Genomic DNA, 18,357 nt, shown 5'->3' with positions numbered 1-18,357 from the left:
AGTTAACAACAAAAACACTTAACAAATCCATTCATTCATTAATGAATCCAACACATTACACAAATATTACATAGTAAACAAAAGCCACAACTAAACCACCACAAACAATCATGTTCTTGAAGCTTCTTAGCTCTTGAATCTCTTTCTCACAGGAACTAACCACACCTTTGAGCTCTACAATATCTTTTTCACATCTTTCTGCAATTTCTTTGATAGCTTCTACCTCATATAATCCCTTTGCTAAGCTTCCCACTTCTCTTTCTATCTTGTCAACTACACTTTCAACCTCTTTCATCTCCTCAACCATGCTTATGTCGGTCCACTTAAACAAATGATTTGGATTCTACTACAAAAATACACATTATGAGAAGGTTATGAGAACAATTTTCATATGAACAACTATATTGATTCCCTCGTCGGATCCATTAGGACAAAAACGAAAGAGTCTTCCAGGATTTTTCATTGTGTTTGAAATTCTCATTACAGAGAATCGATCACATCTATATTTTCGTGGGATTCCCCTTCCAGTCACATTGACTTTGTTGCTCACTCCTTCACCAAATAAGGGATTCACCAATTCACAATCAAATAATATTTCTATCAAAATACACAAATAAAAGGAAACTAAACACATAATGTTCTCAATTACTCACCTGAAGAAGCTGATGATGAAGACATCTTACTCGATTTCGCCCAAAAACCCTAAATGTTTTAAAAATCCCCAAATCAATTGAACCAACTTTCTCTCGATTCGGGAAATAAGAAATATGGAAGAAGAGGAAGACAATGGAAACAACGTCGTTTTGGACAAAACAAAGCTCTCTTTTTTGTTTCTCCAAACGACGTCGTTTCATACGTGACAACCACGTAAGCAGCCGTTAACGGTCAGATAACACCGTTACAGCTTGGGCATGTTCTTACACAGTTTGTCGAGTTGGTGCAGCCAATTTGAATTTTACTTAACCTTGTGTATGGATTTGCTCAATGCTATAGCTGAGGTATGAATTCAATATACCCCCTTAGTTGGGATATGAAAATACCGATTTTCCTTACAAAGAGTGTAAAGACCTTTAGAATTGCGAAATCATTTTAAAAACATAATTATATAGCATTATAAATGCTACTTTGCATTTTTTCTGAAGTTGTAAATCTAGGCTTGGACGTTTCATGTACCAATTCGGGTTCAGATTGGCTATTTCGGATTTTTGGGTTTTTCGGTAAAGGGATCCTAGACCCATTCGGGTATTTATAGTATTCAGATCAGATTTTGGATAAACACACATAAGATTTGGATCGGATTTAGATTTTACTCAATACCCAAAATATATTTTAGATTTGGGTTCAGTTCTGATTATTTACATATTAAGCTTAACAAAATACTTGAATTCAATCCAAATTCTAAATAAATCCAAATTCAAATCTCTTTAATTCTAATATTAAAAGTGAAGAAAAGTTATGACAAACACGTTTATTGTTGAAAATGTTCTATTTATTTTATATTTTTCTTCTTTATAATTTTTAATATGTAGAAACAATAATTTAGTATCTAAAGTTCATGAGTATAAATAAAAATGTAACTAAGTTTGTATAAAATAATTATAATCTCTGATATCTAAAATTACAAAAAAAAAAAAAAAAAACAGTAGAATGGTATCAACAACAAGGGGCAAACCCATGTTATAGATTGTAAGGGACAATTACATATAGTAATATATAAATATTTGAAGTTTTAATATTAATATGAGATATTAAAGTGGTAAAATGGTTACACTGCACCCAATAAATACATAAGATTCCAATAAATACATAAGATTGTGTGGGTTTGAGTCCTACTAGTAACTACTCCCTCTGCAAAGTACTTGATGTTTTAAAATTTTCACTAGGATTAAGAAAAACATTTAATGTTTAGCAATAAGTGTATTGTTTATTTATAATAAGATATTTTATAGTTATTAACCAATAGTATTTCATTAAATTTTTAAATTCTTAATTAATAATTTTTGAAATGATAAAAGTATACAAAAAATCATTTTTTATGATACAAAAAAATACTAGAAAATTATTATTTATAATACAGAGGGAGTATTTTTCGTTGGCTTCGGAATTTGAATATTTTTCTCAGGCTAAGGCTATGTAAAGTATAGATTTTTTTATACAAAACCGCATGAAATTTAAACTGATTCAACAATTTAGGAAAAATACTCGTAATAGAGTATATACTGCAGATGTAGTTACACACTAAAATAAAGATACTAAATGGCTTGTGACAAACAAACCAAAATAACTAGACAAGTAATTAAAAAAAAAGTGTCGTTCAATCTTCGATTTGGTTTTCTCCTCGAAGGAAAAACAAAAACATTTGAAAGGTTAATACTTAATAAATGAAATTAATTTACAGTCAAATTTTTAGTACTAAAAGAAAATTTGTTTTCTTTTTATGGATAAAAAATAGTTAGCTCAAAGAGAAAACTGGATATTATGTTGCCAAATGGTTAATGAAATTTATGTATACAAAAGTCAAAGAGAAAACTGGATATTATGTTGCCAAAAGGTTAATGAAATTTATGTTCCTAATGTATACTACAGCTGTATTCAACTCATACTATAGTCTATAACTCTATATATACACAATTACACATTCCATATCTTTTTCATAAAAGTATTAAATTCATATCTTGACTTTTTTTGTTTTTGTTTTTTCTTCCTCCTATCTAATGCCAATGGTGTAAACGAAAATTTGAAAAAATGGAGTAGGTGAATAAATGAACACGATGAGTGCACATCTAGTAGCCAAAGTATTATAACTGTATAATAAATTAAGCTTACAGTTTGAGTAAATATGGTAGCAGTAGAAGAAGTAAATGAGGCTATAACAGAACACGATCAGTGACAAAAAAAAAAAAAAAAAAAAGGAAAATGAATGGCAATTTATGATACTGCAATAATAAGTGTATATGCATTATAAACAGATAAATATCAAAATACAAATAGTTGTTATATGATAAATTTGTTGTTACGGAAAGTATGTGAAATGAATTCATCTATAAAATATTTGAACCTCTAACAATTTTCTAACTGACGAATAATTAGTTTTAAAATTTAACATAAATGTATTATTCGAAAAAATTAGTACTGTATGTAATGGATTTTTTTTTTAAATGGCCAAGACAACAAGAAATTGAAGAAAGAGAGAAGTGGGAGTAAAGACTAAAGAGGGAATAATCACGTGAGGCGGGACCATCGAACAAAATGATTACTGTAACATTTGAAAATGTGTACAACCAAAGCTACTAAAGTACAATAATACTACTATTTGCTTATACTTATTAATCAGCCCAAATCTCATTTTCTGTTAGTATTTGACAACTTATGATGATGACCACCAAATTCTCTAGCTAAATTTTGTTCGGTGTCGGTCTATTATGTACTATAGCTTATTATTTTGTTTATCAGGTTATGCGCACATATAACAAGAATACTTTTTTTCCTTTTTAAGAAAAGTGAGAATTTTCTATATGGAAAAATAGTTAGCTCATAAGCTTAAAAAGTTGATACAAGGGCATCATTATCATTAATGGGAGAACTTTTTTTTGTGCGAAAATAATGTTAGATCACTTGTTAAGATTATAGGTAAAAAAAATGGAAGAACTAATTATGGTGTTCTTACAATAAAGATATAGTGAAATAATGTAAGATCAGTAGTTAAGATTTTTTGTTAAAAAGCTAGTTATTGGGAGAACATGTTTAAGATCATAAGATTTAATAATATAATATTCATAAACATTTTACAAATTATAAAAACTTATAAAATAACATTTAAATTGCTTACTTATAAACTTGTAAATAAAATGTAAAAAAACAAACAAACATATTACTTAATTAATTATAGCAGATAAACATCTTATTTAATGAATAAATAGTTTAATGTCCAAATTTATTCCATATATGCTCTATCAAATCCTCCTTTAATTTCTGATGGGCTTGTCTATCACGAATTATAGTATGGCCATCACCTAAACCCTCAAGATTTGAAGGCATATTTACTGAAAACGAAAGATCTGGAGTAATTCCGGTTCCATCTTCTTGTTGGAATTCTTGTTCGTCATAGAGCGTGTATGAATCTCGTTCATCTTCGACAATCATATTATGGAGTATGAGACATGCTCTCATAATATATGCAATCTTACCCTTTGACCATAAAAGAGATGGATTTTTAATCATGGCGAATCTAGATTGCAGGACTCCAAATACACGCTCAACATCTTTTCGTGCACCTTCTTGTTTTTCTGCAAACAAACGATGTTTCGGATGTTGTGGTTGTGGGATGGATTTAACAAATGTCGCCCATTCCGGGTAAATACCATCCGTCAGATAGTAAGCCAAATTATACTCATTTCCGTTGACATAGTACGTAACTTCAGGAGCTCGACCGTAAATAATGTCATTAAATACTGGTGATTGATCAAGAACATTTAAATCGTTACAAGTACCTGGAGCTCCAAAAAATGCGTGCCATATCCAGAGATCATGTACATTTAATACATAAATATTGAAATTACATAAGAGCTAAAACTAGGAAATTTGTTTTGTATCATAAACTGCAATTGTAACGAGAGGGTGTGTATGTTGTCTCAAGGAAGTACTTGCTCCATCATTCTGTCCATGTCCTCATCTTCATAGATATCTCCAAACTTCAATATCGTTAGGACCTTCACAAGACTTGATGATAGACAAGTTGGAATGTCCTCCTTCTTCCAAGGTTTGCACAGGCACTTATCACCACTTTGACATTTCATTCCATCTCTGTGGAGAAGTCCCTGAAACATAAAAGGAAACTCTTTCAATATATGTTGTCTCTGTTTGAATCATGTATCAGCAGATGATGATATACAGAATAGATTTGGTACTCCAAAGACCTGCAGTTTTTTCAGAAACTCTCTACTCTCTAGCCTTGATGGTTCACAAATCTGAAAACACACACACAAAACCTTTGCAACATTAACACCATTTCAAACATCGGACATCACCTTCTAGATACAAGTTATCTCTTCTTCTAGCTTCCCTGCTTGAAATGGGACATCGCTCCCGCTTGAAATGAATATAGCAAGATAGTCCAAAACCAACCAATTAATATCCTTTAATTAAGCACAACACAAAAAGATTGGAAAAAGATTTATAAAATACTTACGGACTGAGATCGGTTGATGAACGTGGACAATACAAAATTCTTTGCCTCCACTGTTCTGTATCGACCAAACGAGATCTTCTCATCCACCAGCGTCTCTCTTAGTCCAGTTGCCATTGAATTTTTAGTGTCATATATACTGACTCCAGTCCATACAAAAGAAACAAAGAGAAAAGGAAATCTTTTTTGTAGTACAAAGTGATAGAGATTTGATTTAACAAGGTAGTTGATGAGACAACAAGCTATTCAACTGAGTTTGCAGTCTCTTGGATCGCCATTTGTGCTTCAAGTAGATTGGGGAATCAGCTTTAAAAACTGAAATAGCATTGTGAAACACCTATATCACTGTAAAGTCTATGACTAGGTTCCAGAAAAGAGACTTGTACCTTAGATTGGGGAATCAATTGTTTTGTGCAGTATGGTTCTCTCTCTGATGAAATTGATTCCTTGACACCAACCACTTTTATTTCATGAATCTCCTCTACGATCTGTTGAGAGTCCTCTTCACACATAATCAAGATCTCTCATCTCTATATCATATCACACAAGCAATGTTTTCAAATCAATTCACCATCCATCGATGAAAAGAATCCAGATCAACGATAACCCAGAAAAAAAAAATCAATTCGCCATCGGAAGGAGACGAGTCACGATTACCTGAACCAGAGTCGCCATTGAGATCCGCCGTCGGTGGAGGTGATGAGTAACGGTTCGAACAGTCGGAGGTCACCAAAAATTAAATCATTCTCCTCCATTTGCAACTGAATTTTGGGACAAATTTCTTCCGATTTCACAAGAAGTTTGTCACGATATCGAACAAAATGAGAAATGAAAAGTTTTCTCGGTTGCAAAATATTGTTTCCAATCAGAGTACGCTACGTCACACTAGAACTGGGCCGAAAACAGTTCTAGTTTAAGATCAGAAAACATGTTCTAAGTCCACTTTTTCTATATTTTCATTTTTAAAAATTTTAAGAACACCCAACATGTTATACCGATAATGATGGACTAATGGTTAATAAGAATCAATAATTATGGATTGAGGCCTTTAGGGTACAACTAAGTAAAAAGGGCACGTGTAGTGGAGAGTGGTGGGTTCTGAAAAGCATCACGTGTCACCACCACTTTGACGAAAGCTAAAAGATGATGAGGATATGTCTCCTTCTTCCCCGATACCCAATATGATTGATATGCACGAGCACGAGGACGACTCGAGATTATATTTGTTTTCTTCCTTTTTTCCCCCACATATACGTGTGTGGGTAATGGTCCTAATGGATGTGTATTATTCGTTGTATAGTACTGTATTGATGGGCCTATGGATTCGCTTTGTAACGGGCATAGCAGACTGCCCAAATCCGTATATTGGTTTTGTTGCAATTTGTTTGTTCCCCTCTCCAATCTTTCTTTCAAGATTTGGGCTTGGCGGCTTTTGATTGTTTCTTCGTTATTCTGTTTGTTCAAGGTGTTTATCAGCTACTAATATTGATAGCATCTACTAGTATTTGTATATATCAGTGCTTAATTAGGTCTCTTTCATTACAAGTTGCTGTTGTCAAATTGTAATGAAAGAGACCTGATCAAGCACTGATATATACAAATCCTAAGGTCATGATTTTTTGGGTGTTATAGAAGTCTAGAGATGGAAAAATCTAATCAAGATTTATAAGCTGAAATTTCACCTTTGAAGTTCTATAACACCAAAAAGCTAAGTGTAGCTAACCACAAATCCTCAAGCTTTTTTTACTTTTAATGCACAATGCCTTTTACAAATGGTGAAAAATGAATTTTAAGGCAGTAGTTTTGGACTTAAGCAGACAAAAGAGATGGGTCCTCCTCAAGGGGCCACACCACAAGTATCTCAAACCAAAACCTACACGTACCCTACCCAACACAACTCATATCACCATTATGATCATCACATACTATATGTAATTACGGTTTTTAGTGTTACAACCTGAATTTACAATACAATCATACCGAGTAAAAACCAAACTTAGCGTGAAATGGCGCGGAGCAACGTGTTATGGATATGAGAGAAGTTTGGGCGTTTTGAGGGGGAGTTGTTCCAGCAATTTATCATCAGAGTTTTTAAGGCTTGAGGGCATTCCTTTGGGATATCCGGTCTTAGGCCACAGGCCGCTATCCCAACTGCCGCCTGCACAGGCGAGCAATTTGCATAAGCCGCCTCTCCCGTCACCATCTCCCACAGTACCATTCCAAAACTATATGCATTGCTCATCCAAGTCTCTGTCGTATTTTCCGGGTCACCAGCTATGATCTGCTTTCAACCATGTCATAAAGAATTCACGTTTCATCACAAAAATCTTGTAACTTCGTGTTTAGATCCAAGAATTAAACTAAATGCTGGCTAGATAGAACCAAGAACCAGTGTGCTCTAGTAGGAATGATTGGACCATTTACAATTGCAAGTGGCTTGATAAAGCTAAAAGTCGTAATGTAAGATGGTTCGAAACAAGTGGAATAACTTATATAATGAAGAAAGTTATGTCTGCTCGATTTACGAAGTAATAAAATTGGAGGTGTAAGAGATTAGACAGAACCTAAGTTAATCTACTATTCTACGATATATGAATCCAAAAGTGACATCCAATAACTGCCCAGACAAACACAAAAGCTAAAGCAGATATGGCCAAAAGCAAAGGAACTTGTTTCGTTCAATAAGAACAAAAATGCAGTGGGTCATATGGGGACAATAGAGATGAAGAACACAGGTCCCGCGATTTGTTTCTATGAGAATTATGATAATGGGGGTAGAGAAATTTATGAGAAAGCTTTCACTTTCACTTTCAGGTGTCTAGTTTTATGTATCATTTGGCTTAGAGGTAAAAAAATATCACGAAATGGAAGAATGCATATGACATACCTCAGGTGCAAGCCATCGATAGCCATCAGTCTCGTACTCCACAGCCTCACCAAAACTCTTACAAGCAGTGACTATTCCAATATCTCCCAAACAGGCGTTGCCATGTTTATCTAGTAGTATTCTTTGCGTGTTAAGGTCCCGATAAGCAACACCATGATCATTCACGAACTTCAGCCCTTCGGCTATGTCTATAGCAATTCGCAATATCTGCTTGGTTTGAAGCTTCTTATTCTTCAACATCAGTTCATGGAGTGACCCACCTTCCATAAGTTTTGTCACAATGCATAATCCATGGTTCTCATCGATGCAGACGCCATAAAATTGCAGAATGCTGTTGTGTCCACAAGCCATCAGCTCCAAGAAATCTTTCCGGAGCTCGAACTCATATGAATTCCCCTTATCACAACCTTTTAGTTTCTCAATTCCCACTCTTTTTCCGCGGAAAATTCCTTTGAAAGAATTTGGTCCAACCTGATCACCGAACTCAAAACTATCAGAATTCAATAGCCACTTTCCAATCTCATTGCCACCTGATTGGATGGTCTGCCATTCATCTACTGATACTGCAAATGAAGAACTAGGAAGTGGAGTGTGAAGCTGGATCATACTATTCAAGTTTTCTACCCCTAGCCTGTTACTATGCTGAATGGACTCTTCTTCAACACCCCCAACTTCCCCTACACCGCCGTTCTGTTCTTGACAGCCACAAAGCCCAAAAGGAAGCTTAACCGAAGTCGGTTTTGGCTTCCTGGTTGCAACCTTGAGGGCGTTTTCAACCCGGGTTTTAAACAAATTATCTTGCCCTGATTGATCCAGAAGAAGAACAACACCGAGAGTCAACCCTTTCTTCTCAAAGAATTGTATCTTCTTGCAACAAATGGAAGCACCATCAAGAGCGGCTGACATAGTAGACCATGAAAGAGAAGAGTTGCAGGCGAACGTGAGTCTGAGAACTGAACCCCGAGGCTCCTCAGCAGACACTTCTTGAATCATAAACACAGGATTGTCATCTCCGGAAGCTTGCTCTATCAACTTAACGTGTAAGAATACTTCTTTCATATCGAAATCAGCCTGACTGTAACTGTTGAAACAACAACAACAAACACACCAAGTTACCAAAATTGCTCCTCCATAGTTCTACCAAATATATCTCCAGATTCGATTCAAACTCACACACTATCTATTTTAAGTTTTTAACTGTCCTTAATTAGAAATTCAGGTTTACCTGAAGGGCAAGGAATCATAATGCTTCTTGAGATTTGATACGAGCTTCTCCGGTAACTGACTGCCAGGATACATCTTAGCAAGGTTCCTCACTACAGTAGCCCACACTAGCTTCCTCCCGCCGCCGCCACCACCAGCTTCGGCCTTAGGCGACGGAGCTCCACCGACGCTCTGGTTATCCCGGGGGTTATCGAGACTGAGCGAGTTTTTAAGCGACGCAATCGCCCCAGACACATTCCGGCTGAGACGGTGAAACCGCTTCTGCATAGCCGACGAGCTCTGATCGAAAACCGTCGTGGATCCTCCTCCTCCTTGGTTCTCCAAAGTGGTATCAGGCGGAGACGTAATAAGCGACTCGGACCTGTCGTGAGTACGCATGAGTACCTGATCGACAAGATCGTCGTCGGGACCGCCACCACCACCTCCGGCACGGCTCGACCAGCACTCCAAGGCTGCAGCCATTACTTATTATAGGTCTTCTACTTCTTCGTCGGCAATGAACCACAGAGATGAAAACGGAAGTGTAGCTTTCAGATTTTTCTGGGATTTTTTTTTTTAATTTAGATTTCTACTTACATCTCTCTTTTGGTTGGCTTTACTGAGTACGACTGAGTCATTTATGTGTTAAAAGCAGTACGATTTCTCACACTCTCGATCCACTCACTACTACGCTCTCCTGTATTTTTTTCTTTATTAGTATTAATTGTTTTTGTAATTGTCATTATGTGTTGGACCAATTTCATTTAATTTCTTTGAGATAATTATCTCTTTATTTGTGGATTGTGGTCCCTGAATACATAATTGTGTTTAGTTTTAAATGATCACCAGTCCATTCAAATTTAACATATATTCCAAAAATTATTCTGATAACTAGATTTTTAGTACAAATCTTGATTTGTTTTCCTAATAAATCCTTTTCAAACACAATGACTCAGGTTTGAATTATATCACTCCTGTAATGGGCCAATATTAGGCCCATTAATATCGATAGTCGGGATCAGTGAAGAACTTTCGCAACGTTTTCTAATAAAAACGAAACGGCACGCGTTGTTTTTGTCGTTTGTCAAAAGTCCCAAGTCAGCTCCAAACGACGACGTTTCATCAGTAACTTTTTAACCCCATCATCGTCGTCGTCGTTCTTTCTTTCACGAAGCCGGATCTCTTTCTTCCTCTGTGTGATCGGAGGATCTGCAAAGAGTTCCTTCCTTACCCAGAAGTACAAAGATAGATAGATAGATAGAGATTCGCTACCTAATTTATTACATGGCTTCTACAACCAAATTTAATCCTCTCGAAGAAGATGATGATGTGGAAGAAGAGGTTACTACCTCCTAAAGCCTCTTCTTCATGTGCTCTTCTGCTATCCTTTTTTTTTTTTGTATTCATGGATCATGAATTGTTTTGCAGGTGCAACATTTCGATGATTTTACTCTAGCTTCCTCCTGGGAAAGGTATACATCCATCTTCATGGTTTGAATTGCTTGGACTCAATTACTGCATTGTTCTTTTCTGTTTTTTCGAATGTCACCACTGAGTCCGTTGCTTTTTAGGTTTATTTCAGATATTGAAGCAACTTGTCGTCAATGGTTAGCCAATGGTCCCAAAAACCTGGTGGTAAGTTTGCTTTTCCTAATGATTTCATCCATATGTGACTTGCTGAGCTCGTTAGAATCACAGGAATGTATACTCTCCGATTTTCCCATCTGGCCGGAACTTATAGCTTGCTTTACTATTTTGAATTTTGATGATCAAAGATGGAACTTGACTTATATTAGGGAAATCCACTTTAGTTTAGTTATCTGCTTGACCTTTAAGGTTGCCTGCATTATGTGAGTGCAGGAAAAAGGTGCCGTTGCAGTGGAGGATTCAAAGAATCTGTTTACAGTCAAACACGAACTTAAAGATGTCTCAAAGAGCTATTGCATGGAGTTCTACTTTCTAATTGATAATGATGGTAGCCAACAAGGTATATGATTTAAAAATAATGCGTTTTTATCTTTGGAGAAACTGCATTTTCTGTTTCGTAATTCAGTATTTGACTGATGCAGCTGGAATTGATAATTGGAACAGTAATTCACATGATCTCCAGCTTTGCTTTGGGGTTAAAGATTTTCTGGTACGCGTTAAATCCACATTTTGTTGTTGAAATAATTCTTGCCCTTTTACCTATTCGATTTTTTATTGCATCTTCTAGTTGATTGCTCCACAAAGTGCCAGTGGGGTGCTTCTTGATACACCAGAGTCTAGCAAGCTTCTGAGTGCAGTTGCTATTGCTTTGTCTAACTGTGGCAGGTACGATCTATTTTAGCCAGTAATACCACATTAGCTTTATCATCGTCAACTGAAACTTGTACAGTACACTGTTTCTTTGAACTGATACCAAATCGCATGCCTATTACTCCAAAGTCTTGGAAGTCAAAGTTGATAGAAATGTAAATTATCCGTGTGGTCTTTGCGAACTGCGAAGGAGGTTATGATTAGACGCATATTAAATGGTCTTTGTACTACTTGGGTATGTAGCTTGTGGCCAGCCTTTGTCCCTGTGCATGACCCTTCACGCAAAGCATATATTGGAATCCAGAATATGGGCACTGTTTTTACTAGAAGATTTGAAGCAGATCGTATTGGCAGCCAAGTCCCCGTGAAACTCATGCACCTGGAAGGGCTATATGAGTTGTTTGTTTCTAAGTTTGTAAGTCTTTGTAGCTTTTTATTAGTAATGTCAGTAGTACGGTAATTGCTTATCAAAACGGACCTGAAAAATTACCAAGCATTAGCCATTAATATGAAAAGCTGGTTTTCAATCTAGTTGTTCTTACTGTTCTTATATTTTACTATATTGCAGTATGTACTTTATACAACATGCTTTTAAGCTTGCTATTAGTAGAGGAGACGATTTTAAATTATTGACTTGAGATCCGGTCCAACGTGGCTAGTTCCATCATGTGATTAAATTGTTTTGCTAGATATTGTATTTATCTACGACGGTTTATTATTTGAAGGTTTATTCAGGAGTGGACTTCTCAATGCATAACTTCAAAGTCCATTTTATGATGAGGCTAACATACCAAACCTTCCCATATGACGAGGAGGATGACGAAAATGATATGGATGACCTTATGGGTGACAAAGCAGACACTGCGGAAAACAATGGTTCGGAGTCACGCAACAAGGTGCTCTGGGATGATGACTGTCCTTGGAGCGAGTGGTACTCTGCTGAAGATCCACTTAGAGGTATATCCGTGCATCCTATGAAGAATAAAATTTAATTTTTTTGGACTACAGTCTATACACAATACGGTACTTGTCTGACAGAGTTGAGGCCATGTGTGTTTTTCCGTGATTATACTACTCAGTTATCTAATTTACTAGATAGTATTTATAAACCTCTTATTCCAACATACGAAAATATGATAATTGATGTGTGATGACAGTTTTGTATCATTCTTCAAGCATAAGCCGGTCTTTGCTGTTGGTATATGCGATTCAAGGAATTCATTATCTAATTTTGTGGCTGATATGGATAGGTTTTGAATTGGTGGTCACATGGGCTGACAGGACTGTAGAAAGCACACTTGAGATGGCTGAACTTGAAAATGCTTCACCCCATGATGCTGAGAAGTGGATTATGCACCCAATCCTCTCACCATATCTGTAAGAAATGTTTCTCATAGTTTCTCATTCTTGGACAGAATATTAGTTTGCATGTCTGTGGTGTATTATTTTTCTCTTTCAGTTTGAAACAAATATTGCTTTACCAGGGATGACCTTCACGTGGGAAAAGAATTGATTTTGCTTCCCAACTAATTTGCTTGGCCTTGTGGTGTATTAGAATTTCCTTTCAGTTTTATAACAAATATTGCTTTACCAGGGGTGATCCTTCACTTGGGAAAAGAATTGATTTTGCTTCCCAACTACTTTGCTTGGTTGAAGCATTGGCTACGTCCTTCACAGCTCAGTTTATGGAGGATTTTGTGTCAGGTCTGCCAATATTTTGTGTGCTTTTATTATTTCCTCATGTTTTAAACACATGTAGAATCCATTAGCAAGGGATTGAGTTATAGCTTTGATAATTTCTCTTATGTTCATAGAATATTTCACAGCATTAGCTTTCCCGGACATATCCATTGTTTAATGTTTTTATTTAATCTCTCGCAGTGGAAAATCCAAGCTCTGAAAATTTAAAGACCTCAGTGGTCATACCTCCTCCGTCAGTTCTTGATCGGGTGATTAAAGATCTCTTTCGTGAGGGTATACTTCCACTATATTATGTGTGAACATATATGCATGTATACACTCCATATTTACGGTAGCATATATATATATATATATGCTTGTGTTTCTGTTACACAACTGAATATTGCTAATCATTCTGGTTCCGTCCATGTCGAAACCTTCTAAAGTTTGATGCATGAATTTTAAAATTTGCAGCTATAGCATTTATAAATACCCCTTTAGCTTCGAAACGTTTGTTAGAATCCAGCTATGCAGTGTTGTTTCACCTTTTTCAGTCTAATCTCGCAGGATCTAAACTCCCAGATTTTACTAAAGGCGAACACAAGTTTTCTCGAGCTCTTAAGGCTGCACCGCTTGAATCTCTTTTTACACAATTCTGTTTGCACTCACTGTGGTTTGGCAACTGCAATATCCGTGGTATGTGACAGTAGAATATGCCGTATTTGGTAATTGCCAGTGACGGAGTTATCTGATTAATAAGATGTGCTGTATTTTTCTTTCGTTTTCTGCATTCCATCTCTAGCCATTGCCTTCCTCTGGATAGAGTTTGTACGTGAAGTTCGATGGTGTTGGGAAGAGACACAGCCGTTGCCGAAAATGCCATTTGACGGTTCTATTGATTTGTCCACTTGTTTGATCAACCAGAAGTTGCACCTGGTAATCCTCTATATATCTTTAATTGTAAATGTCGAATTACTTTTAGAACACTGTACTAACAATTTTTTATTTGTCGATCAGCTTGCAATTTGCATCGAGAAAAAACGTGAAATGAATGAAGAGTTCCTAGACTGTATAGGAAGTGATGACAGTTCAGACGCTTCTGTTTCTATGGAGGTAATTGGCTAAGTTTTCTGTATTTTATTTGTTTTAACAGAAGGAGATACATATATAAAAGGTGTAGGAATTCCAAAATCCTCAATAAACCCAGTAGAATATCCTAACTCCTGCAGCGCCTGTGTTGTTGGCTTGATACATTTCATTGAATGAATTCTCAGGAAAACCACAAGGTCGACAAGAGAAGAAATACATCCTCAGAAGCAGATCTGCAGAGGAAACGTGACAGGTGAACTTAGCAAGTGAGAGCTCTTAGGTTCTCGTTGTTATCAAATAGATGAAAACCTAATTGCCTATTATTACAAGGACTTGTGCTCTTTCTTCTTTTCTTTCATTTTCCAATTTAAATGATAGCTCTTGATTGAATGTTAAGTCTCGTAGAGAGGGAATTTTGAGTAAGGGTGTTTAAATCCCTTCTCCTTGGATACAGTTCAATTGCAGAAGATGATTCTAATCGACTGAGATTTGAGAGGAAAACTGAACGCACAAATTCTGAGAACCAAAGCCCAACCTTCAGGAGGGGCTCAGCTGGCCCAGTGGGGACTATGATGCTCCTGAAGTCACATCAGCGGCTCCATGCCCCATTTACCCAGGTTAGTATTCTACTTAACCTCGGCTGTTTCCTATCTTTTTCGTAACAGTCTCATATTTTCTGAGTGATGACAGGATCCACCTCTTATGACTGAAGACATGCATGAAGAAAGACTCCAAGCTGTTGAAGCGTTTGGTGATTCCCTTGTAAGTTCAACTTCTTTCCCAGTAGAAGTGAATATAGTTTGGTTATCTACTAAGAATGTTTTTGTAGACGTAATGTTTCTTAACAAATGTGAAGATTCATTGCCTAGCTATATATGAATTTTTTTCTGTATGCTCTTGTGTTGTATGTAGACATTAAAGGAAAATTAACACGATTAATCTCTTTTTTTTTAGTTTATTTTGTTGATTGTCTATATTGAAGAACACATCTTTGCTCTTTGAATTTCAGAACGTTCCTGGCCAGCTGGAGAAAGACATCTTACTATCCGGTGAGGTTTAAAACTTTGTCTCTGTTGATGATAACGGAAAAGAACTGTTCATTACACTTCTCTAAGTCTTGAGTCTATTGCAAGAGAAGAATAGGCGCTTATAATTTTGTGATACATCCCTTGCTCCTTATTTTCCTGATTTCACAAAGATGATTGCAGACATGTCAGCATTCAAAGCGGCAAACCCAGAGGCAGTGTTTGAGGACTTTATCAGATGGCATTCACCTGGAGATTGGGAAAGCTTTGAACCTAAAACCACTGAAACATCAGCAGGCCCCATCACCGAAGGCTCGAAAGATAAATGGCCTCCTTGTGGTCGTCTTTCTCAACGGATGTCTGATCAAGGAAACTTGTGGAGAAAAAGTTGGAACGATGCACCCGCTTTGCAAGCTGATGATCAAAAGCCTCTCCTAGACCCGAACCGAGAGGGGGAGAAGGTCTGTATCCTTGTGAGATTATTCATGCTGATAACCTCTTGCGAGAGTTAGGTTTGACCTCAATATCTTGACAAATTTCTCAGATTGTTCATTACCTGGAAACAGTGCGGCCTGATCAGCTTCTTGAGCAAATGGTCTGCACAGCCTTCAGAGGATCAGCCGACACTCTTAACCTGACAAAAGTCGGGAACATGAGACAAATGACCTCTAAATTGGAGCAACTCTACCTCATCATCAAATCTACTTTGGGGGCTCTACAACGTAATACTTTTGTTTCTCCTTAATTATTCAACCCCTTTAAACCATCTTCTCCTTTTGGCCTTCTTGTCTCCAAATAACAGATATTCGGATGCAGGCAACAATCTTCCGGATAAAGGAAAAACCGTCAAAGACCTGAAACGTCTCTGCGTGGTCTTTGAAAACGTGGAGAAGTTGGTAACGGTCGCGGCATCTATTCACAGAAAGTTCCTGGACGCATCACGACTTGCTCAAGTAATATTCAGCGACTTCTACACCATTTATTCCCCAACGATGGGAATGAACTCAAATGATGAGGAGAACAAAAGCAGGACGGTAAGTCAATGTTAAAACAGCGAGAGTTTCTCTGATTAGAATGTAATAATTGGATGATGTAACGTAACGTATCTATCTGGTCACTGGAACACAGGAGATGGAAGTAAGTAGACAAGAAGTGAGTTTGAGAGAGAGACAAGTGGTGTCTAACTTGTTCGCGCCCCCATCTGCGAACCAGTCATGGAGAAAGGTGCTGAGTATGGGAAATCTTCTAAACGGACACGAACCCATTCTCAGGGAGATCATTTTCTCTACTGGAGACGATGTCAACAACGGCATCCATTACGCTGCAGCTGCTGACGTCGCGGCCACCAATTACCGGAAGGGAGAAGAAATCGAGACACACCGAATGTACGTGTCTGGAACATCTAACGATCTGCGGGTTGGACTCTCTGTTACTTCTTGCGATTGATTCTTTTTTCATTTTAAATTTATTACCTTACGATATAACACATTTGTTCTCTAATAGAAAATTAGTAAACGAAGTTCTGCTTGAACAAACTTCACGTAAATTTTTTGTTTAATATATAACTTATTTTTGCATTCATCGACTTAATTTGATTTGCGTTAATAATAGACAACGAATGATTTGCGAGTTTCTAAGAAAACACATAGTCACAAAGGCAGTGAGGAATAATATGTCGATTTGTTAGTATTATTTTTGGTGTTCTTGTTACTTAATTATACTATTGTACTTTTGTTGATTTTTTTAAAGTTTTGAGTGAATGGACTGGTATGAGTCGGGACGACGTACATGCAGTGAGAGATCAATGATCTATCACTTCCAACGTCATATTTTAGATGAAACACGCAATCAAAAATTTAAAAAGAGAAAAAAGGTTTTTTTTTTTTTTTTTTTTTTTTGGGTCAAACGAGAAAAAGAAGATTAATTTTGTTACTTTTGCGATATAAAGGGTAAATCATGTGATGCAATATTTCTAGAAGCATTAGACTGAGTGGTCTTTAAGAATGTTAGTGCAAAAGAAAAGAAAAAAGATAAAGTATTTTAATAAGCTATACAAACAAATTGAATTTTATACGTTTGTATATATAGCTCAAGATGAGATCAGTCTTCTTTGCAGATGAAACCTTATTAATTATTTGTACGTCGTTATGAAAGTATGACTGTGTTGTAGGTCTAAATAAGGTTTAAAAACTCATCATGCTACGAAGATGGTGCATCAAATCAAAATGTTTTATATAGATTGATGATACATATTATTGTTGTTATTGGTAGACATGACGTTTTTTCTTCTTGTTTCTAAATTTGATGATTGGATGAATATATAAAAGGATTAAGAGTTTTGTGGTGGGAACTTTGATTAAATAGTTGCCATGTTTGACAATGATCCTGATAAAATACTAATAAATCTTCTCTTTATCTTGATTTCTACATGTATATAAAGTATGGGATGGGGACATGGTGTGGTGTGAGAGACTATAAAGTGAAAAGGCGTGACCGTATAGGTATGAGTCTAAGCACTAAAGCCACTAAACATAATAAGAAATGTTAAGTAAATGGCTGACTGAGTGAGTGATGAAAATTGCGTGGATTAGATTAATAGATTATGAGAAATTGATGGCCAATACCTTTCTTCATTGATTCTTGACCCACTACCAACTCCTCACCATCTCTCTTTCTCTTTTTTTTTTCCCCTACTTTATCATCAGTTCCATCGCAATGAATCCTTGCATTATGAACCAAATCATATGGTGATTCCATGATTCCCTCAAATTATTGACCTTGTACATAATGTTTTCCACGCTTTCTTATCCCAACAACTACAGTATATAGATTGAGAATTTAGATTGCGTTGTTTATATGATATTAACATTATTTGATGGCAGTTGGTGGTCTATGTATCATGGGTTTGATTGTTAAATAGTATAATTAGTGTGAACGAAAGTGTTAATTTTGATACTCTTTAGATTAAGAAATAACCCAAAACGAGATAA

General features: G+C 36.2%; 2 protein-coding genes and 1 long non-coding RNA gene across 6 annotated transcripts; 1 reads left to right on the top strand and 2 right to left on the bottom strand.

Moving 5' to 3' along the window:
- Nucleotides 1–4,605: 4,605 nt before the first annotated feature.
- LOC109127515 (uncharacterized) lies at nt 4,606–6,173 on the bottom strand. 2 transcript variants are annotated; one of them, XR_015573110.1, is made up of 5 exons: nt 5,843–5,965; nt 5,572–5,715; nt 5,189–5,500; nt 4,917–5,088; nt 4,606–4,817 (listed from the first exon to the last, which is right to left on the bottom strand). It is a non-coding gene; the product is annotated as an uncharacterized LOC109127515 (long non-coding RNA). The 2 variants fall into 2 exon arrangements; XR_002034077.2 differs by having other exon boundaries at nt 5,189–5,715; nt 5,843–6,173.
- Nucleotides 6,174–6,904: 731 nt separating this feature from the next.
- LOC104726425 (uncharacterized) lies at nt 6,905–10,041 on the bottom strand. The gene is made up of 3 exons (XM_010445287.3): nt 9,298–10,041; nt 8,073–9,153; nt 6,905–7,466 (listed from the first exon to the last, which is right to left on the bottom strand). The coding sequence occupies exons 1-3, from the start codon at nt 9,756–9,758 to the stop codon at nt 7,182–7,184; spliced, it is 1,827 nt and encodes a 608-aa protein (XP_010443589.2). The 5' UTR covers nt 9,759–10,041; the 3' UTR covers nt 6,905–7,181.
- A 268-nt stretch (nt 10,042–10,309) lies between these two features.
- On the top strand, nt 10,310–16,944 carry LOC104726423 (uncharacterized). Of its 3 annotated transcripts, none has more exons than XM_087473616.1 (22): nt 10,310–10,616; nt 10,704–10,747; nt 10,847–10,910; nt 11,136–11,262; nt 11,345–11,412; nt 11,491–11,588; nt 11,817–11,988; nt 12,299–12,530; nt 12,824–12,950; nt 13,168–13,277; nt 13,455–13,547; nt 13,821–13,949; nt 14,056–14,189; nt 14,271–14,366; nt 14,528–14,595; nt 14,797–14,959; nt 15,033–15,104; nt 15,352–15,391; nt 15,551–15,828; nt 15,912–16,089; nt 16,184–16,401; nt 16,496–16,944. In XM_087473616.1, the coding sequence occupies exons 1-22, from the start codon at nt 10,560–10,562 to the stop codon at nt 16,811–16,813; spliced, it is 2,886 nt and encodes a 961-aa protein (XP_087329742.1). In that variant the 5' UTR covers nt 10,310–10,559; the 3' UTR covers nt 16,814–16,944. The 3 variants fall into 3 exon arrangements, 2 of the variants coding, with proteins under 2 accessions (XP_087329742.1, XP_087329743.1); XR_015571681.1 differs by having other exon boundaries at nt 10,331–10,616; nt 14,528–14,608; XM_087473617.1 differs by having other exon boundaries at nt 10,356–10,616; nt 10,858–10,910.
- The last annotated feature ends 1,413 nt before the right edge of the window (nt 16,945–18,357 follow it).

Source organism: Camelina sativa, chromosome 11 (genome assembly GCF_030686135.1).
Source record: "Camelina sativa cultivar CO46 ecotype springtype chromosome 11, ASM3068613v1".
Taxonomy (NCBI): Eukaryota; Viridiplantae; Streptophyta; class Magnoliopsida; order Brassicales; family Brassicaceae; genus Camelina; species Camelina sativa.
This window is presented reverse-complemented; position numbering and strand designations above follow the sequence as displayed.

Excerpts from the sequence above, each read along its gene's own strand:
- LOC104726425 (XM_010445287.3), bottom strand. The coding sequence starts at position 9,758 with ATGGCTGCAGCCTTGGAGTGCTGGTCGAGCCGTGCCGGAGGTGGTGGT. Across the intron at positions 9,154-9,297 it reads TATGATTCCTTGCCCTTCAG|TTACAGTCAGGCTGATTTCG; the intron begins GTAAACCTGAAT and ends TTGTTTCAACAG. Across the intron at positions 7,467-8,072 it reads ATCGATGGCTTGCACCTGAG|ATCATAGCTGGTGACCCGGA; the intron begins GTATGTCATATG and ends GGTTGAAAGCAG.
- LOC104726423 (XM_087473616.1), top strand. The coding sequence starts at position 10,560 with ATGGCTTCTACAACCAAATTTAATCCTCTCGAAGAAGATGATGATGTG. Across the intron at positions 10,617-10,703 it reads ATGATGATGTGGAAGAAGAG|GTGCAACATTTCGATGATTT; the intron begins GTTACTACCTCC and ends ATTGTTTTGCAG. Across the intron at positions 14,367-14,527 it reads ACGCTTCTGTTTCTATGGAG|GAAAACCACAAGGTCGACAA; the intron begins GTAATTGGCTAA and ends ATGAATTCTCAG.